General features: G+C 44.5%; 1 protein-coding gene across 1 annotated transcript; it reads left to right on the forward strand.

Annotated features, from left to right (window-relative positions):
• The first annotated feature begins 5,151 nt into the window (after positions 1-5,151).
• LOC130917177 (heat shock cognate 71 kDa protein-like) lies at positions 5,152-23,177 on the forward strand. The gene is made up of 9 exons (XM_057838295.1): positions 5,152-5,479; positions 14,455-14,664; positions 14,744-14,949; positions 15,033-15,185; positions 20,668-21,223; positions 21,408-21,610; positions 21,679-21,877; positions 22,438-22,670; positions 22,810-23,177. Exons 2-9 carry the CDS (start codon positions 14,460-14,462, stop codon positions 22,903-22,905), a joined length of 1,851 nt encoding a protein of 616 aa, XP_057694278.1. The 5' UTR covers positions 5,152-5,479; positions 14,455-14,459; the 3' UTR covers positions 22,906-23,177.
• The last annotated feature ends 129 nt before the right edge of the window (positions 23,178-23,306 follow it).

Below are 23,306 nucleotides of genomic sequence, written 5' to 3' on the forward strand. Positions count from 1 at the left end.
ATAATGAACTCTGAATGAGCTGAGTAAACTTTTTTTTAAACCTCTCAAAGGCCAAACAGTGCAACTTTCATGAAATTATTGTCACATTCTGCTGCTGGTTAGATTGTGTTTTGTTGCTGGGCTGTTAGTGGGGGCGTTCCTGGCGTCGCACCTGAATCTAATGCAGGCTCATCAACGCAGCATTTAAGCACGGGTGAGCTCAGAGAAGGCTGCCGAGATATTTGCTTTGCTGATCGCCATTTGACATCTCGCACTATAGTCTCGCTACATTTGCTTGTTACGCCCCTGCATTGGGGTTTTTTTCTGTTTGTGTGCTGCACTCGTTTGTAACTTCTACCCTGTGCAGGTATTTGAGTGTTTTTATTTTGGCTTTTTGGCTCGCTGCCTATCGTCTTAGTTAACCTTCGAGTTTGAGGTATTGAGCTCCGTCGACCTGCAGTCACGGACTCCTTTTGTTATTTCTACTATCCCGCGATCGCGTGTAATTTTTTGTTTGCAATTAAACCCTTGTATGTATCCCCCGCTTGTTGTCCGCTTCGAGGTCTAACCTTGTTTCCGCATTTGCGGACGCTAACAATTATAAGTAATAATAATTGACCACAGCATCCCGTCTCTCTATTAGCCTCCTTTTTTCGGGAGGGGGGGAGTCCCTTATTTCTATTTCTAAAAGGTGGCAACCCTACTTTGGAAACAGGTCCCAAATTACTGCGGCATTTCTTTCAGTAAAATACAATAAAAGTAAAGTAGACGTAATAAATTGACCAGAGATTGTTGCTCCGGTCCAGCGCCCTTCCTCTGGAGAGCAGTCCTGCTCTTGCGGGCTCAAACTCGTTGTGTTCGTTCATGTTTCGTCTTCAAATGTTTTATCAGGTTCGAGGTATTGAAACTGGCCGATTTAACTCCACATCTCGAAACTTTCAGGCCGCAAATCTTGCATGCAGCCATTGATTTTAATTGACGGGATTTCTATTTTGAAATATTCCCCGACCGCCGCCATGTTGGCGGCGCCGACATAGCGGCCTTGTCATTGTTCAGGAGTGGCTATTGGCCTGTTCTCATTGGTCTGGAGCAGGCCAATAGCGATAGCTGCTTGGTGTTCACGTGTCATCACACAACACAGAGACAAAGTGTAGTGAGCGCTAGGAGAAAAAAAAAGGCTCCGGTCAAATGTTATAATAATTGACCGGTAAATGGTATCGGCGCAGTCTTTGTCGGTACTCGCCGATACCGATACCACCATTTTGGGCCGGATCGGCGCCCCCTGCCGATAGGCTACTAGTATCGGTATCGGTGCATCTTTACTATTAACCTAAAAAAAATCAACATAAAAGACACACTGGACTATAAGCCGCACGACTCAAAATGAAGGGAAAAAGTAGCGGCTTATAGTATGAAAATTATGGTAATACATATTCACTGTACAAGAAAGTCGTTTCCGTGTGGGCGCTCCCGTCAGGGGGGACATTTCACGCAGGGCGGCTATTTTTCGGCACAACCCCTGTTGTTGCGCTCACCTTCTTGCTGCGCGACCGTGGCGACGAGCTTCGTAGTCTCCGTCTGATGATGTCTGCGATCATGTTGGCATTATACTGATGTTTTCGCCGCTGTCGACGCATCATGGACCGAGATAAACAAACCGTGCTGCTTTAGAGATTTGCCCTTTTAACAATGGGCACACAACAACTACTAAAATGTCCGTTTATCTTCTCTGTTACTGCAACCAACCGCCACACATGCCTTCACCATTTTGATTAATCAATGTTAACGATTGTCAAGAAGGTTTTTGGGTTCGTTTACTAGGCGGTGATTCCTTAGACATGCAGAAATTACGCAGTAATAGGAGGAATGTACGTAGTGGTAATATGTAAACACGATGAGCTGACGGACAATATGGCGGCACCAGTCAGGGGGGCGGGGTTGTGACGTCACGTGATTGGGGTCTATACAAACGTATTGAACTTTCGTCTTATTTGCGGTCTTTTTTCCGTCGGAATGACTAAAAGTTGCTGTGTTGCGGGTTGTCACACAAGGAAGCGTTCGGAGCCGCATTTGAAGTTCTACATTCTTCCTTGTGAGAAGAAAAGGAGAAACAAATGGCTGAAAGCAATTAATCGAGGAAAAGTAAAAGAAGACGGTTCCGTGGACTATTCTCGCCTGTGGGAACCAAGCACATTTACGTTTGCAGCCGACATTTTATTACTGGTGAGTAAACTTTAATCGATTTTTTTGTTTTGTTTTGTTGCCCCAATTAGCTGCTAGAATTCGATAGACTAGACAGTGGTTATTATTACCGTAACCGGCAGCTCGCAAAGCGTTATTTTTCTTTTGCCGTGAACTGCTCTGATTAGTCAATCGGTATATTATTGGCCTGGTGGGAATTGGATATTTTGCCGTGACGTGTTCACGGCTGAATAACGCTTGGAGGCGAATTACCGGTTACAGCAGAAATAATCACTCCGTATATATTACCAATTTTCTTAGTTCCACACAACCAATGGGTGTTGACAGTCTTCAACATAATGCACAAATTTTATGGTGGCACTTTCATGGCATGGCCACTCATAGTTATTATACAACATTCAAGAAAATAAATTGGGAGTGGGGGTTCGATTGGATTTTAAAAATGTCTGCTTGTGGTATTTTTGCTTTTTTTCCCACATATTCAGAATGTAATACATACTGTACTATTATAAAAATATATACCATACATATTGAAATTGATGGGAGGGGTGAACTAAAATTGGATGTGCAGTTTATGTAATTTTTCCTAGTGTTTTTGTCACACGTTTTAAAGGCAAAAAATATGAACAGACTATTCACCACAAAAATGCAGTATTTTTCAATTTTCAACTTAAATTGGACTATTGCGTTGTTTCATTTTTATTTTGATGCTTGAAAAAACAGTAGTTAACACTAAACCCAAACCAAACGGATCCCTTAAAGTTCAAAACTTTAAAAAAGTTTTAGACATGTGAAAAAACAAAAAAACACTAAAACCTTTCTTCTTGTTAATACAGTCTGATGAGTGTACATTTTTAACATTCCCAAACATGGAAAGGAAAGGGATCCCCCCGCCAATAATACAAAAAAAAAAAAACCAAAAAAACAACACATTATTTCTCATATTTTTAATTCTGAACAGCCAGAGTGGTGCCAATAGTTCAAATATGTTTTATTTATCTAACATGCATGCCTACCTAAGTATCTATCACTACTTATATTGTATTAGTACTTTTCCATCACTGTGTAGCATATTGTCGTGATGTCTGTTAGGTTTTGTGTTGGTTCCCTCCTAGTATGTTCCTGTGATTGCCCATTGATTTCACCTGTTGTGCCTGCTCCTAGGGTATCTTCCAACTTGCATCCTTCTGTGTCACCCACCTGTTCCTCGTTGTCTCGTTACCCCTTGTCTGTCTGTGTATAAAAGCTCCCAAGTTTCTTTTCACTCCTTGTTGCGTCATTGTCAATGTCCACGTGCACGTCCGGATCTGTTCTCGTCAATTTTTTCCAAGCCCTCATGCTCCCCTCAGTAAGTTTTTGATACCCAACCTTTTGTTAGTAACCTCAGTTTTGTTTGCTACTGTGTTTTTTTTTGGGATCACCTCAGTTTTGGTTTGTACTTTGCTTTTCTGTCGGCTTTAATTAAATTACTTTTTTACCGCTTTTTTGCCTCGCTTCCCTTTCCCTGCACTTGGGTCCACACACCACCTGCCTGCCCACATTTCCTGACAGAATGACGCAACCAATAGTGGACCCAGCGGGAAAAATCCGGCATCGACGTGCTCGCCAACGGCTGTCCGCCCGTTCTCCTGATTTTGTGTTCCTTCGGCAAATATTTTTGGACTCAGATTCTTACTCGGACCCGGATTTTAATTTCACGCCCGCTGTTTCCCCTGGTTATTTTCCTTTCCACCCTCCGCTCTCTGTGTCACTGTTGGGTCTAAAACTCGTTCTTTAACTTAGTTATTTACCCAAAGCAAGCTGACAAAAGGCAGGGCACGAGGTGAGGCAGAGTCAGAGAGTTGACGTTTTTCAACCTGCAGGTTGGGAGAGCCAGGAGACAGAGTTCTGCAACCAATGCTGTCTCATCGAAGTCTCTCTCCGAGCTCCCCCTCGCTGCTAACTTTTATTGAGGGCTTGTTGCTGGGCAGAATATAGTTACAACACTGTTGTCCAACGTGGCAGTTTCGATCGGGCAAGTTTTTTATATTAGTCATTGAGTTAACAGTCACACTCTTGATTAAATGAACAGTCACACTCTTGAGCAGGCAAGATATCTTTGTTTTGAACACACATTTGCACTCAAAGTACTGTAGCTTGGTGGAAAAGTACTGAGACGTTGTGTGACGAATCAACATATGTTTGTGTATCTATTTATCAGCAGAATGTGAGCAATTGCCGGTAATAAAAATGTAAGCACATGATTATGGGCTAAAACTGTATTCTTCATAATAGCTTGGGAGTGCGCGTATAATAGCTGTGGGAGAACAATCTTGTTTTACCTGCAGAGTATAATGGTCATACAATTAAGCATATCTTACAGTCACGATCAGAGATCCTAGCCAAAGATTCATACCCGGGATCCCGTTGGGCCATCTATCGGGGATCCCCCCGTGGTGGACTGTGGGGTCGCCCAGGTTCATTGCGGCCTAATGAGGCTGAGGCTGGCGGCGTTCTGCCGCCCCTGCCACCTGAAGGCACTTGCCAAAAGCCTCGGTCGTCAACATCGACGGCGTGCGCCTGTCCCGACTCCGCGGCTTCCCGGGCCTTCCGCACCGATGTCCAGGCTTCCCGAGGTGCCCGTCCCTACGTCCAGGCTGCCCGAGGTGCCCGTCCCGGTGCCTCTCCGTCTAGCCTCTGTTCCAGTGCCCGCCCCGACTCCCCGCAGTCCTGTGCCCGCGCCGACTCCCCGCAGTCCTGTGTTCTCGTCAGTTTTCTCCAAGCCCTCGTCCTGCCCTCAGTAAGTTTTTGATACCCAACCTTTTGTTAGTAACCCGAGTTTTGTTTGCTACTGTTTTTTTTCGGGGATCACCTCAGTTTTGGTTTGTACTTTGCTTTTCTGTCGGCTTTAATTAAACTACTTTTGCACCACCTTTTTGGCCCGCTTCCCATTCCCTGCACTTGGGTCCACATACCACCTGCCTGACCGCATTCCTGACAGATGTCATAATTATTCTATCTCTTCCTTTATGGGCGGGTAATTTTTAAGCTAAAGAAAAACGTCCCATGCCAAAAAATCCTCCCTTTTCCCGTTAGCAACAGCAAACTCTTTTTTTGGATTGGACCGTGGACAAGGGCGTCTGTGGCCCCACCTCTCATTCTCGAGCCTTCTGTGGCGGGCTTGCTTAGCAATTAAGGAAACTGACGAAGACAATTTATTCCTTGCAAGAAACTTCTTGAACTTTGCCGGTTAGGTAGCGGACTGGTCCAGCAGCACTGTAGAGGCCTAAAAATAACAAAGACAGCTTCTTAAAAAGAGGTGAGTACGACCCAATTCATGTGGCATTTCATCTGTCCTTCCCTGGTTCGTGACTTTTCACACGTTACAAGACATTATGGAAGTTGAACCTCGAGGCAAGAAAAATGCGATTTATGCATTTTCGGTAATGTTGCACCAATACAGATACCAGTATTGGCGGGTGGGGTGGTTTGGGGGGGCGATGCGGCAATAAAATCGTGGTATCGGTAACGGCGAGTACCAACAAATAAGGCGCCGATACCATTTACTGGTATCACTTGAACGTAGCCTTCTTTCTCCTGACACTCAGTACACTCTGTGTTTCGTGATGACACGTGATCACTTTGCATGCCAAGCAGCTATCGCTAAGGCCTGCTCCAGACCAATGATAGCAGTCCAACAGCTGCTCTTAACTAATCCTGGGGAGGCATTTTCATTTGGAGGAAAAGCAAACCAGGAAATGTCAGCGGTCTGTGAATATTTCAGCATAGAAACTCCGTCGAGTACAATCGCTGCATGCAAGATTTGCAGCCTGAAAGTTTCAAGAGGTGGAGCTAAATCGGCCAGTTTTAATACCTCGAACCTGGTAAAATATTTGAAGACGAAACATGTGAACGAACACAGAGTTTGAGCCTGCAACAACAGCAACTGCGACCAAGAGAAAGTGGGCTGGACCACAGCAACAAACCCTGGTCAAGTCACTTCGTCTCAAAAGTAGGGTTGCCACCTTTCAGAAATAAGAAATACGGGACGCCCTCCTCGCGCCCAAAGCTCTACAGGCAGAGAAAAAAAAAGGGACATCCCCAAAACTCCTAAAATGCATAGAAATGTATCTATTCAAATATATTCCATATTTGTTCAGGATGGAACGCAACATTCAATTCCCAATTTCGGATCGTTCCTTATTTCAATGGACAGGTGACAACCCTACCCCACGTGCCCAAAGTCATATAGGTGATGAAAAAAAAGGGACATCCTCGAAACTCCTAAAATGCATATAAATGTATCTATTTATTTACATTTCGTATTATTTCAATACGGAACGCAACTTTTAATTCCCAATTTGGAACGATTCTTGCGATAGGTGGCAAGCCTATTCAAAAGGGCTGTAGAAGTAAGCAAAGTAAACTAAGCTAAGTGGCTAAGCTGTGTGTGTCAGAGAGAGAGACTCACTCGTGTGCTGCTTCCATTTGTGCTTTGCTATAAAGATGGAGCCGTTATGTTGCTGCTTGTTGCACTGAAAGGGAGGCTGACAGAGAGAGAATGCTGTGGTTAGTTATTATTAAATTATTATTTGTCACCCATACCAAGTATGCAATAAAAAGCAATGCAATGCAATGATTTCACATTCAAGTATGTAGCTCTTCATATAAACAGTATACTAGTATATACACCACCGTTCAAAAGATTTTGAACCGTAGCGTATCATATGGGATTTTTCATTATGTACACTACGGTTCAAAAGTTTGGGGTTGCTTCGACCCCAAACTTTTGAACAGTAGTGTATATATATATAAATATCGTTTACTTTCAATGAGTTATTAGAAGTTGTTGTGTACTTTAACTTGACTTATATCTAACAAATGCGTTGGCTTTAACCCTATACACTCCTTGCTGTAGAATCGGGGACGCCGGCATCCCCTTAATTTCTGTGGGCCATAACTTCTGTAGTACTCGTCATAAAGGCGTAATTTTTGGCTAGTACAGTGGGGAGAACAAGTATTTGATACACTGCCAATGGGACCCATTGGCAGTGTATCAAATACTTGTTCTCCCCACTGTATATTGACGAATAGTAGCTCTTTCATTCATTCAACAACAGATGGCAGCACTGTCACTTATTTAAAACGAGCTTTTAGGGTTTTGTTACATCTCCTCTCTCTGCTGGAATAATCAGGTTTGATTACAATATATTGGAAATATGGCATCTCAACGACAAGGCAGGGGTAGAAGAAGGTGTGGAACACCAGGAGAAGACCATCCAGTCCGTAGGAGGCGAGTACAAGTGGTAAATTATCCCGAGTCTGATGAGGAGTCTCCAGAAACCGGGGAGATGGATTTGAAGCGGTAGGAAGAGGACTTGATAAAGAATGACATTGAGCCCCTCAAAGAAGGTGACAAAATGGAAAAATATAACCATTTATCATGAACATATCAACAATCCAGTTAAATTTGATAAGATTTGAGCTCTCCAGACTTAACTTGAATACAGTGACCCCTGCTGCTGAATCAATAAAATCTTCTATTATTGCCCATGTAGTGTAAACAATGACAAAAACATGTGTTTTTCTACTTTATAAGATGCTAAGCTTCATTAAAAACCTCAAAATTCATTGATAGATTATGGGATTACATTAATATATTTTACTTTTATATGATACTCATGTGTGAATTTGAGAATACAGTGTGAATATGGTTATTTGTAAACATCAGAATATTTAATATTTTTTTTCACTTCAGATAGACCCCCTTCCAGAGCTCTAAGTGAGAGCCAGAGGCATGAACAGACCCCTCCCAGACGTAAAAGATGAAGTTTCATTTCACTGAAATGAATAGAAAATTCAGGTTCCATGACTATAATGCCTATTGTTTTCAAACTATAGTAAAAAAAAAGGTGTCATTTTTGGAATGTAAATTGCTCCATGTCTAAAACTTAGTGAAATTTATAGTTTATCAGTAATCAAGGGATGTGTGCGATTTTCCTTAGTTGGCATTTGAAATTCTTCAACTTTAGCAGGTTATGATACTTTCAAAAATGTAAAAAATTGTGGAAAAAGTTCATGACATAATCTTTTAATGATTTAGGAATAATAAAATGTGCAACAAGGCATGTTTGTACAGTTTTTATTCGTTTTTAAATACTTAAAGAACAGTCAACCCCTAATTTCATAGAAAATGCTCACATTGTAAAGGGTTAAAGACTGATGTCAATGGGCCGATTTTGGATAACGTTTTCAAGTTAACGTGTCTTGCCCTTGTAGATTGTCTACACGTAAAGTGTGTCCAATGCGCTAGAAAGTTTGTATGCCTTGGGCAATTGTGGAGCTGCATCCTGCTAACGACTTGTGGTTGCGTTTTGGTGTTGAGTGAGTCGCGAACGGTTTGTTTGTTTTTTTGAGCGAATTGCTTGGAGAGTGAGTACCTTCTGCAATGATTCGTTCCTAAGGAAGTTGGGACTTGTGTGGGAGGGCGTTGAGCAAGCTGCAGCGTCTTGACATTGCGTACGACCAATCAGACGCCAGGCAGGGGAGGGAGCGGAAACAGAAGAGCGTCTGTCACTCACTTCCATGTGTGGCCAGCAGCCAGTGTGCAGGCAGAGGGCAAGATTGAGTTATGTCACTTCCTATTCACTTATTTGGTCCTGACTGAGATTGTTGGAATGATTCGTTCTACAACGTTACGTGACTTCCCAGTCACACAGTGAATGAGTCAAAAACTGAAAGGAAAAGGGCTTTATCACATACAATAAGAAAAATAACTATTTGAACACCCTGCGATTTTGCAAGTTGTCCCACTTAGCAATGATGGGCGGGTTTGAAATTGTCATGGTAGTTGCTTGTCCACTGTGAAAGACAATCTAAGGAAAAAAATCCAGAAATCACAGTGTATGATTTTTTTTTAACAATCTATTTGTATTATACTGCACTGCTTCAAATAAGTATTTGAACACCTGAGAAAATTAATGTTAATATTTGTTACAGTAGCCTTTGATAAAAAATTACAGGGATCAAACATTTCCTGTAACTATTCACCAGGTTTGCACAGAGTGCAGCAGGGATTTTGCACTGCTCCCCACAGATCTTCTCTAGATCAATCAGGTTTCTGGGCTGTCACTGAGAAACTGAGTTTGAGCTTCCTCCAAAGATTTTTATTGGGTTTTGGTCTGTAGACTGGTTAAGCCCCTTCAGAACCTTGATATGCTTTTTACGAAGCCACTCCTTGGTTATCCTGGCTGTCTAATTCGGGCCATTGTCATGTTGGAAGACCCAATCACGGCCCATTTTCAATGCTCTAACTGAGGGAAGTAGGTTATTCTCCAAAATCTCACAATGCATGGCCGTAGTCATCCTCTCCTTAAAACAGTGCAGTCGTCTACTCCCATTTGCAGAAGAACACCCCCATGTTTCACAGTAGCGATGGTGTTATTGGGATGGTACTCTTCATTGTTCTTCCTCCAAACACTATGAGTGGAATTAAGACCAAAAGTTTTAATCTCATATGACCACATGACTTGGTTGGTTTGACAAATTGATGTGCATTCGTCCATCCTGTGTTACTCAAGCGCCCAAAAACTGAACGCACGCAGGGACAGGGGAGAGAAAGCTATACGTCTCCATTTTCTTAACAGACGAATAACAGTGGAAAGGTGACATATTGTAACGAGCAAACCATTCTTCCTCGTCAGTATTTGGCGATCTGACATGATGGGATCTCAATACTTAAAACTGGTTTTATATCAAAATTTAGTGGGCCTATTGTTTCCTTGTTTTCGTTTCAGAGCAACACATTTGACAACCAGCTATTTAAACTTTAGTTTTAAAAGGTGCTATTATTGTCTTTACCACACGATAGAAGCATTCCAACCTTTTTCAAGACTTCTTTCTTGACTACAGTTGACACAACAAAACTTTCCCCACCCCATTTGCTACCCGGCCGCAGAGAAATAATAAATAATTTGTTAACGACTGCAATCTGGCCTGTGCCTCTTAACACATCAATATGCATGTCTACTCTATTGATTTATCAGAGTAGAGATTTGTGTATTTTGCCCTCTAGTGGTTGGCCACCGTTACTGGGATGTTTGCACACCTACAGCAGCCCAGCGTCAGTCAATGTAAAACGTAACCTTAGCTGTTGATGGCTATGTGCTGTGGTCGGCAACTTCTTTGGACAGCTTTTCTATGAGGAAAAGGCCACCTGCTGACCCAGAAGAGAAGCCTGCAACCAAGTCCATTCTGCATATATATGGCTAAAAGCTAGCAAACGAGGCAACAAAAGTGAAAGCACTGACAGCATCATTCCTCGTGACGAACCTGATTGCTAAAGCCAAGAAACTTTGGAGAATAACTCATTATGCCTACGACCAAGCATATTTGAGGTCAGGTTTTAGGAGAGGCCTCTGTTAAAAAAGTTTGATTCAGTGTATGGTAACTTACATTTTCCCTGCTCTTAATGTTCGGTTTTAGCCCCGTCATGTTATTTTAAATTTACTGTAATTTTCTGCCACACATTGCCGGTCTGTGGGAAAAATGGCCCACATGGTGCAAAAAAAAGGGTCTGGGACCAAATATGTAGGTCACGCCACCAAATGTTGATATTGGGTCTACATGACCCAGAATGTGATGGTACACGTGTGAACACCAGGTCTCAAATATATTCAAATATCATTCTTGTTCTAGCTTTTGCAGAGTGAGGACGCATCCTCCTGTGCTCTCCCCCGAGCAACTTATCAAGATGATTAGCGCTCAGGGCCAGCCTAAAATCTCTGGCACCCAGTATGGCTCCGAAAAATTCTGACGACTTGGATGAAATAAAATAATCCATTCAGAAATTGGAGGTCACCATGACCGAATTGATGCAAAGGCAAAATCAAGAAAATCAAAGGAGAAATCAAGAAATCTTGATAGAGCTCCAGCTGCTGCGGGCTGAAAACGAGAAACTCAAGCATGTGGTGGAAGAGAGACATGTCCACATCAAAAGACTGGAGTTTTTAGTGAACGAGCTCGACCAGGGCAGACGCGCTAATGATCTCTGGGTTACAACTGAAGCCCAGATCATATGCCCATGCCACTAAACGCACCGAACAAGAGTCGGACCCAGGTGACGCTACAGTCGCTCTACAGCTAGCTGCCAAGCTACAAGAATATGGAATAAACGTGGAACCGCAACACATCCTGCATTGCTTCCTGCTCCCATCTGGGGAGAGACGATCGGCGATGGTGGGCATGAAATTGGCTGACCACAAGAGCAAGATTGCTCTACTTAAACAGGGCCAACGCTTGAAAGGATCCAACATCTTCCTAAATGCCAACCTGACCCGCCGGAATGCTGAAATTGCAAGAAAAGCACGTCAACTCAAGAAAACTGGGAGAATTGCTGGCATCTCGAACTCGGATTTCAGAATCCTCATCAAGACACAAGACATGAAAACCAAAGTCATAAAGCGCCTTGAAGAGCTGACCCCATTCGAAAATTACTGATGACAACTGACATTTTGTGCTCATTTCAACCAAAAGTGGCTGAGTAGATTGAATAGTGCCATGATGACCCAAATGAAAATCTTGATCCGGACTACGACTTCTACAATAACATCACGGAAAATTGCAAGTAGAGTATTGGCCCGAATATGAGACGGTGTTTTTTTGGATTGAAATAAAACTGAAAAAGAGGGGGTCATCTAAAATTCGCGGTCTAGACATTATACCTATTCACGACACTAGATGGCGCCAGATATCATTGAAGCGATGTTGTGTCCTGACAGATCTCAGCTACTCTCCCCATTCACGACGCTAGATGGCGCCAGATATCATTGAAGCGATGTTCTGTCATGACAGATCTCAGCTACTCTCAAATTTAACCAGTTTGCATTATTTTATTGCAATGTTTTTCCTTATTCAGATTTGTTTCAAGACTACAGTTAGACTTCACTTTGATGGTTAATGCAGTTATTGCAATTTTGTTGTTTTATCACAATAGATTGTTTTTTTACATTTCAAAACCCAGAAGCCATTCATTTACGAATGTGATTACACTTTAGTTTACTGACCTGAAAGGTCTAACTAAGCTAATAAATGTCGAACTAGAAAAGCTGCAGCAATGGTTCAACGCTAATAAATTATCTATAAATCTGGAAAAAACAAAATATTTTCTATTTGGCAGAAAAGGTCTCAAGGAGCACTTAAACTTACAAATAAACCATGTGACAATACAGACAGTTAGAGAGCACAAAGTCTTATGGATGATTTATTAACATCGAAGGTACATGTAAGCCATCTGAAAAACAAACTAGTTAGAAGCATATTCTCTTTAGAGCCCAAAATGTGCTAGATGAGTAGGCTCTCCAAACACTCTACAGTGCATTGATCTTGCCGTATCTCACCTATTGTGCCGAAATTTGGGGAAACACTTACAAAGCCCAACTTCATCCTCTGGTGACCCTTCAAAAGAAAGCGATTAGGCTTATCCACAAAGCACCATAAAGAGCACACGCAAATTAGCTTTACATCAAATCTGAGTTTTAAAAATTTTATGACTTGATACACTTCAAAACTGTCCAGATGATGTACAAGGCCCATTCAAATTGTCTTCCGCACAACTTACAAATTCGCTTCCAAGCGAGGGAATCGAGTTATGATTTGAGAAAGAACAATGTGTTTAACTACAGCCATGTCGGAATCACCTTAAAATAATTTCCGATTCCTAACATAGGGGCCCAGCTCTGGAATGCTCTTGACCTGCACTGACCAACATGGGGTCCCTAGCAGCCTTTAAAAGAACATATAAGGATATTATTCTAAGTCGTGAAGGGAATAGGTACCGTTCTTGCACACACCATATAACTGTTTGCATTAGTCTAACACATTCATAATAGTAAAGCATCTAACTATAGTTTAGGAAGACTCCACCTCATGCCCTTTGACACATTAAGTGAATCACCTTATCAGCCCTGTCGGGGCTCATGAGGGGGAATGAAAAAGATGGTACTGTTTCTCGTACCGAGAGTGACCTCCAGCATGGAAAAAACAACCGCACGAGAGACAAATTAGGGCGTTCTGCCAGACACACAGACACTGCATAGTGTTCCTATAACAAAAACTGGAGGAATTTCAGAGACTAATGATAAGGTAGTCATAACATGTCGTAACAATCAGCTCTGTCGCACAGACAGAACATTCCATCTGCTCACATACGCGAATCGTGTCGAGTCTTGATTAAATCTGTAACAATTTTTGTATAATGGAACTGCTTAACTGGTCACTAAGTACTTTGGACAAGATTTTCTCAACAATGTGACCTACATCGAGCCAACGCCCATGTCCGGCCAACACTTTCACGTCTGGATTTACCGAGGATGGCTGGGGGAAGTGGAGGCCCATGTTTAACCACTCTTGAGATCGAAGATGAGAAGATGTTTATGTTTTCGTCACACTGCTGGTTCTCGCTCTCCTGCTGGTTATTGATGGCCTTTGGATGCACTGTTTCTCGGTGAAAGTGATGTGACACCATTGAGAAGCAATGGAGCTTGCTCGCAACATCGATGACGCTATCTATGCGGGATGCGCCAGCCTCAACAAGGCCTGTGATGATCTGTCACAGGTGAAGATGGACCAAACAGCATCAAGTGTTGCCGAAGCACAAATGGTGACGAAAATCATTACGGAGATTCGGGACCAAGAGAGGCTTGTTCGCAAGAACGAAGACTGAACTACCTGCACGGGTTGCAGCGGAGGTGGGCTTCCGTCTCTCCCTCAGCTATCTTCCATCAACAAATCAGACAAACTCTAACCTAATCAATGAGCAAACAGATGACTGACAGCTTGACCCAAGTTTTACGTCTAATCAATGACTCTTGGGAAGATAATTCGTGTGTAAAAAAAAAAGATTTAAAAAAAGACTGTACTGGTACCACAATGTGAAATGCCTACTCTATCATGCAATGGTGTGCGTCCTTTGGCTTAATGGGGACGGGATTTAATAAGCCCCGGCTCCCCGTCAGCCCTTGTCTTTTTTCGGGTTTCTTTGGGTTAATCTTATCACAATGCTATCTGGTAACTGTCAATCATACCGATGATGATGACAATAAACAATTTCCAAAATTCTCAAATATTTTTTATCATTATGTATGTCTATTTGCTGCTATTTTTTTTTCTTAATTTGAAATGAGTGCCACGTCAAACTCTGTTGTTCACAATGTTCATTTAGTTGCTGACAATGACAATAAATATCTATTCTATATTTTATTTAACGACATTTAATGATATTCTCAATCATCTCAGAAGCCATGGCCAATGCACCAGCAGTGGGTATTGATCTGGGCACTACGTACTCATGCGTAGCCGTGTTCCAGCACGGCAAAGTAGAGATCATTGCAAATGAGCAGGGCAACAGGACCACACCCAGCTATGTTGCCTTCACAGACAAAATGAGGCTGATTGGAGACGCTGCAAAGAGCCAAGCTGCCCTTAACCCTACAAGCACTGTATTCGGTAGGAAAACCACATTATTTTACCAATTTTTGTGTGGCATCCCTGCTGACTCCAGTTCAAAATTATATCCCCACCCCAGATGCAAAGCGACTCATCGGCAGGCAGTTTAATGATGATGTGGTCCAGTCTGACATGAAGCACTGGCCCTTCACCGTCATTGATGATAACACGCGGCCCAAAGTCAAAGTGGAGTACAAAGGTGAGACCAAGACATTCTTCCCTGAGGAGATCTCCTCCATGGTGCTCCTTAAAATGAAGGAAATTGCAGAGGCCTTCCTCGGAAAGGTAATGACTGCATCAGGTTCTGCATTTGTAGTCTTCAGCTGTTGCACACTTCTAGAATAATTGTAGCTTTTTACTCCTCTCAGCCTGTAACCAACGCTGTGGTGACCGTCCCAGCCTACTTCAACGACTCTCAGCGTCAGGCCACCAAAGACGCCGGAATCATCTCCGGACTCAATGTTTTGCGTATCATCAACGAACCCACAGCTGCAGCTATTGCTTACGGAATGGACAAAAAGGTGATGACTTAAACGCATTCATTTGGAAGAATTGATTGCAAAAGACTAGAGTTCCAAAACGATTAACTCCTTTTAATCACTGGTTATGTTCCCATCACTAAACCTTGAAACGCGGACAACACTGATATAACTGACGCACATTAGCTTGGATGTTGGCTACAAAAATGGAAAAATCGGAGAAGTAGCACATATTTAAAATTTGGATATGGACATGTACCGTATTTTTCAGACGATAAGTCACACCTGAGTAAAAGTTGCACCAGCCCAAAAATGTGCAATTAAGAGGAAAAAAACATATAAGTCGCATCGGAGTATAACTCACTTTTGGGGGACATTTACTTGATAAAATCCAACACATAGAACAGATATGTCATCTTGAAAGGCAATTTAAAGTCCCAAGAATTGAGACCACCAAGGGCTACTAATCCACCGGCCTGTCAGAGTCCATGGCCTCATCCACTGAGGGCACCGGCTCTCTCTCCTCCTCGCCAGTGGAGGAATAAACTACCGATGGCAAAGGGTTGGGTTACGAGTCAGAGTCAGATGCAGGTATGGGCTGAGAGCAAACCACTCTAGGTTGACCCCGCCGGACGGACGGTTGGTCCGGATGGAGGCGGTGGAAGTCTGATATGAGGGTTCGATTTACAATCTGCCCAGCTGGGACCCACATCCTCTCCTCAGGACCACATCCTTCCCAGTCCAACAGATATTGGAGGCCTCTGCCCCGGCGGCGTGACTTGAGCAGTCGGCGAACTGTGTAGACAGGACCCCCGTCCACCAGGCGAGGAGGGGGAGGTGGTGATGCACTCGGGATCAGGGGGCTTTCATGGACTGGCTTTAGTTTGGAGACATGGAAGTTTGGGTGCACCTTCATAGACCGATGATCTTCTCGATGGGAAATAGACCAATGAACCTGGGTGCCAGTTTACGTGATTCCACCTGGATTGGCAGGTCCCGGGAAGAAAGCCATACCTTCTGGCCCACTTGGTATGTATGGGCTGCAGTCCGTTGTCGGGTGGCTCTGAGCGCATAACCAGAAACAGACTTTAAAAGAGCAGTACGGGCTTGAGACCAGATTCAGCGACATCTCCGTACACAGGCTTCAGTGGAATGGCAGGAAGCGTCTCCCTCTTGGCTGGCGAACAGGGGCGGTTGAAAGCCGAAGACAGTGTGCAAGGGAGACAGGCCAGTGGCAGACCTGGGAAGGGAGTTGGGAGTGTATTCCACCCACAGCAGATGTTGCGCCTAAGAATGGGGGTTGCGTGAAGCCATGCAGTGGAGAGATGTCTCAAGCTCTTGGTTGAGCCTTTCTCACTGGCCGTTAGACTGGGGTTGTTAGCCTGATGTGAGGCCCGCTGTGGCTCCCAGGAGCCGGCAGAACTCCTTCCAGAAGGAGGATGCAATCAGTGGGCCCCGGTCAGATACGACATCCCATGGTAGTCCGTGAATTCGAAACACCTGCTCCATAACCACCTGTGCCGTATTCTTAGCAGTGAGCAATGTTGGCAGCGAGATGAAGTGGGCAATCTTGCTGAACTTCTCCACTACCGTGAGGATGACAGTGTTTCCTTAAGAAGGAGGGACTCCGGTGACAAAGTACAATGATATATGGGACCAGGGTCGTTTGGGGACTGGCAGGGGTGGGAGCAAGCCATCTGAGAAACGGCTGGTGGTCTTGTTCTGGCTGCAGGTGGAGCAGGCTTTCACGAAGTCTTGGACGTCTGTTCTCAACGATGGCCACCAGAATTGCTGGGAGAGCAGGTAGATGGTGCGTGTGACACCAGGGTGACAAGCCAGGTGGGAGTTGTGGCCCCACTGGATCACCTGGGACCTCAGATTATCAGGAACAATGAGGTGATCAGTGGGGCAGGCACTCAGGCCAGGCTGATCCCGGATAGATTTTTTTGACCTGCTCCTCAATGTCCCAGGTCAACGTAGCAACTAGGCAGGAATCCGGTAGAGTGGGCTTGGAATCCTCCACTAGTGCTTCATCCTTCTGGAATACTCGAGAGAGGGCATTGGGCCTCGCATTCCGGGAACCAGGGCCGTAAGAGAGGGTGAAATTGAAACTTGTAAGAATACGGACCACCGGGCCTGCCATGGGTTCAACCGCCGAGCTATTTTTATGTATTAAAGGTTCTTGTGGTCGGTCCTTACAAGAAACGGAACAGCTGATCCTTCAAACCAATATCGCCATTCCTCCAAAGCCAACAGCTCTTGATTCCCAATGTCATGATTCTGCTCTGCCGGGGACCGTCGGCGAGAGTGGAAGGCGCACGGATGTAACTTGCCGCCCGTTGCTGTGCGCTGTGAAAGCACTGCCCCAGCCCCCACGTCGGACGCATCCACCTCTACCACAAATTGTCGCTCTGGGTCGGACATTTAGAGGATAGGGGAAGAAGTGAAGCGTGCCTTGAGCGTCTCGAAGGCCTTGTCGGGCTGCTGGAGTCCACCTGAACAGAACCTTTATGCTGGTAAGAGCTGTGATGGGGGGGTGCCACTGTGCTGTAATTCTGGATGAATCGTCTGTAGAAGTTGGCAAAGCCCAGGAATTGTTGCAGTTTCTTGCGGTTCTCCGGTACAGGCCAGGATGTAACTGCCGTCACTTTTGCAGGGTCCATCTGAAGACTTCCCTCGGCCACTATCCGTCCCAGAAATGATACTGATCTGGCGTGGAATTTACATTTCTCTACTTTGACAAACGGGGAGTTTTCCATGAGACTGCGCAGAACCTGCTGAACGTGATTTATATGGTCTGACATGGTTTTGGAAAATATCAGTATGTTATCTAAATACACAAACACAAAGATATACCAGGGCTTGAAATACTGCAGGGGCGTTGGTTAGGCCAAAGGGCATGACTAGGTACTCATAGTGTCTGGAGGGCGTGTTGAATGCCGTCTTCCACTCATCGCCTTCTCTCATTCCAACCAGGTGATAAGCATTCCTCAGATCCAGTTTAGTGGACACAGTGGCACCTTGGAGAAGTTCAAAAGCAGATGACATGAGTGGCAGGGGGTAGTGGTTCCTGATGGTTATGTCATTTAGTCCCCAGTAATCTTTGCATGGGCGGAAAGAGCCAGCCTTCTTCGGTACAAAGAAGAATCCAGCTCCAGCAGGCGAGGACGATGGACGGATTAACCCGGCAGCTAGTGATTCATTAGTCTACTTCTCCATGGCACTTCTTTCTGGTGCAGATAAGGACGGCAGGAGGTCTATGGCACAGTCATATGACCGATGAGGGGGCAGCGAAGTGGCCTTGGTTTTGTTAAAGACCTCACGGAGTCGATGGTAGCAGGCAAGCACATTGGAGATATCTGGGACAGGATTGACAGGTTCTGGGTTGGTGGGAATGACTGCCTCCTTCAGGCAGGTCTGGTGGCATCTCCTGCCCCATTCTAGTATCACTACAGTCTCCCAGTCGAGGTTAGGGTTGTGCTGGTACAGCCATTGATAACCAAGGATGAGAGGCTGTCCTGGTGAGCGGAGCAGATGGAACTGGACGGACTCGTGGTGGCTTCGGGTCAGAAGCATGGTTACCGGGGCTGAGATGTGGGTCACTATGCCAAGTAGATGTCCATCCAGAGCTTGTGGAAGAACAGATGGGGAAAGTTGGTGACGCCAAATGGCGAGCTGCTGGGCCGGATCGATATCCATGATGTTGGCCTCCGCTCCAGAGTCGATGAGAGCGGTCAGGGTATGGGTGGTGTCAGTCAGCAGGAGGTGAATCTGGAGCAAGGGTTTACGAATGGGGGGAGACTAAATGACACCTTGAGCTGACCCGAATTTTCCCGACGTCTGGAGAGCTCTGGCTTTTGCTGGGCAGGTAGCGATTCGATGACCTTCACCCCCGCAATACAGGCGCAGATTAGAAGTGAAACGTCACTGACTCTCTTCAGGAGTTAGGGCAGCACGGCCAATCTCCATGGGCTCAGGCTGGTTTAAATGGGTGGGAGTAACAACTGGAAAAGGCTGAGAGGCAGAAGGTGTGCTCCGACGTCTTCTCTCTTGCCGTTGGGTCTGAATCCGACGGTCAATGCGGGTTACAAGGGCAATGGCTTTGTCAAGGGTGCTGGGTAGATCATAGGAGACGAGCACATCTTTGATGTAGTTCGCCAGGCTGTGATAGAATGTGTCATTCACGCCTCACCAGAGTTCGGAAATCAATCGAATACTTCGAAACTGACCGATTGCCTTGACGGATGGTCATAAGGGCGTGGGATGTCCAGGAGTTAGAATAGCCCGGTTCGAACACTTTGATCATTTCATCGGCGAAGGCATTGAAGTTGGTACATGCTGGTGTTTGCCTCTTAAATTCCGCTGTTCCCCAAAGCCGAGCCCGACCGGTCAAGTGGGTGATGGCGTACCCAACTTTGGCCCCTTCGGTTGCAAAGGTCCAGGGTTGCAAGGAAAATTGGACTTTGCAACTTGTCAGAAAGGCTCGTACCTGGGTTGGGTCGCCGTTAAAGCGTTCGGGGTTTTCAATCTTTGGATCGGGGGCATCAATATTCAAGGCTGGGTTCACCGGAACCGGGACTTCTGGAACCAGAGGTTGTGGTGAAGACTGAGTGGCCAGTTTGGTGAGAGTTTGGATCACCTGAGTCAGTTGTTCTTACTCTTGCTGGAGTTGTTGCTGGTGTTTGTTGCCGATCTGGATTAACGATGCGATGTTACCAGACATCCGGGAGACCTTCTCTTTGTTTGGTGACGATAGTCCAGGGCGGAGGGTTGGTACGCTGGTTCCATTTTGGTCAGGTCGCACTGTCAGGTACCAGACAGAGGAACCAGTTGTGTATCGCAGACACAGGTTTTTATTGATGTTGACAGGCAAAGAAAACAATCAGGTCAAGCGGTAGTGGCTAGTTGGCATGCAAACATATGCTGAATCGCTGATGACCTGGCACTGAATGCTATGTGCTCGTGCCTTATATGCTGTTCTCAGTTGTCTTTTGTGACATATTAAAGAGTACACAGTCTTTGTGATGGATGCTTTGTGATGCATGAGTGTGATGCAATATGCTGGTACATTGGTACATGACAGGTTTTTACCCTAACACTTGTTTTGCATCGAAATGCAATTGCATACTAAAGTCCTTTCAAATATTTTTTTTTTTTTTAAAATAGATTTTTGGGACATACATGGCCAAGTCCCAACCACAATAAAAATTGGCTTAAGAAATAGGCACATACTCTTTATAGTTATGTCGCTGTCTTTCTCCTTTCTGTCTAAGACTGACAAATTCAGCGTCTCCCTGGGTCGATTAGAGCTTGTTTCTCTAATAGCTGCACAAAGTGAATGTGGGACAAGCTGATCCTTGTATCTGTTTGGCTAACGTTGTACCGGTATTTAAAAATGTCTGACAATGGCTATTTCGCTGACTTCTGTGAAATATTTTTTCTCTCCACTATTACAAATAGGAAAAATGAAATGGTCGTTTCACTTTATTAAGATTTTTCCCCCAACGTGTGTTTCGAATTGTAGATCTACTCTCAAAGGAACGTCCTCATTTTTGACTTGGGTGGTGGCACTTTTGACATTTCCATCTTGGCCATCGAGGACGGCATCTTCGCAGTGATGGCGACGGCGGGTGACACTCACCTGGGCGGTGAGGATTTTGACAACCGTATGGTCAACCACTTCATCGCTGAGTTCAAGCGCAAGCACAAGAAAGACATCGGCGACAACAAGCGTGCCGTGCAGCGTCTGCGCACGGCTTGCGAAAGGGCCAAGCGCACGCTGTCGTCCAGCTCGCAGGCCAGCATCGAGATCGACTCTCTCTTCGAGGGCATCGACTACTCCACAGCCATCACCAGGGCCCGCTTCGAGGAACTCAACAAAGACTTGTTCCGTGGCATCCTGGAGCCTGTGGAAAAGGCTCTCCAGGATGCCAAGCTAGAAAAGTCCGCCATCCACGAAATTGTCCTGGTTGGAGGTTCTACTCGAATTCCCAAGATCCAGAAGCTACTGCAGGAATTTTTCAACGGCAAGGAACTCATCAAGAGCATTAATCCTGATGAGGCTGTGGCTTATGGCGCAGGTGCAAATTTAATCTGTCTTGAATCGACTTTTTTCCCTGCTATTCCTAAAATGTTTGTCATCTAAATTGCGTTTCTCTCTCTATCATAGGAATAGAGAGAGAAACACAATTTAGTTTTCTTTGACCTGTGCATATGAAGAAGATGACAATGAAGCTGACTTTGACTCTTCGGTGCCTGTTTCAGCTGTGCAGGCAGCCATTATTACCGGCAACAAGTCAAACAACATTCAGGACCTGGTGCTGCTGGATGTCACCCCCTTGTCTTTGGGCATCGAGACTTTCGGCGGTGTCATGACGGCGCTAATCAATAGGAACACCACCATCCCCACCAAGTGGAATAAGGTGTTCACCACCGTCTCCGACAACCAGGTCAATATGACCATTCGGGTACGAGCCACGTCCACCTGCACCCCTTGCAACAAGAACAGACTAATGAATTGCCAAACCCCCCGCAGGTGGTTGAGGGCGAAAGAGCCATGGCCAAAGACAACAACATTCTAGGGAAATTTGAGCTGATGGGAATTCCTCCGGCCCCTCGAGGTGTTCCCCGAATTGAAGTGAGCTTCGAAATTGACGTCAACGGTATCTTAGATGTGAGCGCAATGGACATGGGCACTGGCAGGAAGAACAAGATCACCATCACCAACGACAAAGGTACACGCCACAAGGGTTTTGAAGCAGTGCTGTCCAGGCTTCCTGCAGGGTCTTAAAAATGTGTTGAATTGACAAATCATACAAGTTTCATTAAGTGAGTTTTTAAAAAAAAGTTTGGTCCTTGAGTTTGACACTTATTTTAGAATATTGCAAAATTTCTCAGACCTATTTAGATGGAATGTAGCACACTTTAAGGAACTGTGCTGCATTTCACCTACCAAATGAAATTCAACATTTTTATTTTTTATTTTTTTTAGATGCTCAAGATATGGTATATTTAAGACCCAGTGAGAACCTTGGAAGATGACTTGGAAAAGAATTTCATGCTAGTTTAAAGACATTTTAATTCCAACCTTGTAAAAAATATTAACTCTTAGATTGAGAACACTTTTCAGACCCATTTTCATGCAATGTGGTAAAATCTAAAATGTAAGGAGTTTAACATCTACCACTGGAAAATTGATGCCCTTTTAAGACATTCATTTCTTCAAATGTCACCTTTTTTTCTTGAAGAAGCCTTAATGTTGTGAATTTTTCTTCATGTTGGACTCTTCCCACAGGGCGTCTGAGCAAGGACGACATCGACCGCATGGTGCGCGAGGCAAAGCAGTACAAGGCGGAGGACGATGTGCAGAGGCAGAGGGTGGCGGCCAAGAATGCTCTGGAGGATTACGCCTACAACTTGAAATCCACCATGGAGGATGACATGCTGAAGGGCAAGATCAGCGAGTATGACAAGATGAAAATTATGTCCAAGTGCTATGAGGTCATCAACTGGCTTGACAACAACCAGGTATGCAAAGCACTGTCCTTGTCTTGATGTCAAGTTCATTTTGACTGGAATCGCTGCCAGACTCTCAGTCAAAACGGATTGGACAAAAATTGCTTTCAATGGCAGAAAACGACTAAATTATTTTCGTTTACTCATTTAGTCTGCAGAGAAACACGAGTTTGACCACCAGCAGAAGGAGCTGGAGAAGATTTGCCACCCCATCATGACCAAGTTGTACCAAGGAGGGGCATGCTAGGTGGAGGAGCGTTCTGTTAAGCGGTTGGAACCCCATATTTTGGGGCTGGTTCTGGACCCATCATCGAGGATGTGGATTAAAGCAAAAATGCAAATGATGGACAGATGTTTGCCTTAAAAATTCAACACGGCTTGTTTTGTTTGTCTGTTGTTTGAGAGTTTGCACTCTCCTGTGGCTTTTCGGTGCTTTCGTTGGCTTTGGGCTCTTTGCCTCCAAACTCCTTTTGCCATTGCACTTTGAATTGCATTCCTCATCTTTTCTTTCTTTCTTTCTTTTTTTTTTTTTCTCAAATTGTTTTCATTAATAAAGTAACCACAAAGAAAATATGCAAGTTGTATTTATTTGTAAATCAAAATTCATATTGCAGTGGACATTTAAAAAAAAAAAAAAAAAAAAAAACT

Source organism: Corythoichthys intestinalis, chromosome 6 (assembly GCF_030265065.1).
Source record: "Corythoichthys intestinalis isolate RoL2023-P3 chromosome 6, ASM3026506v1, whole genome shotgun sequence".
In the NCBI taxonomy this organism is placed as follows: Eukaryota; Metazoa; Chordata; class Actinopteri; order Syngnathiformes; family Syngnathidae; genus Corythoichthys; species Corythoichthys intestinalis.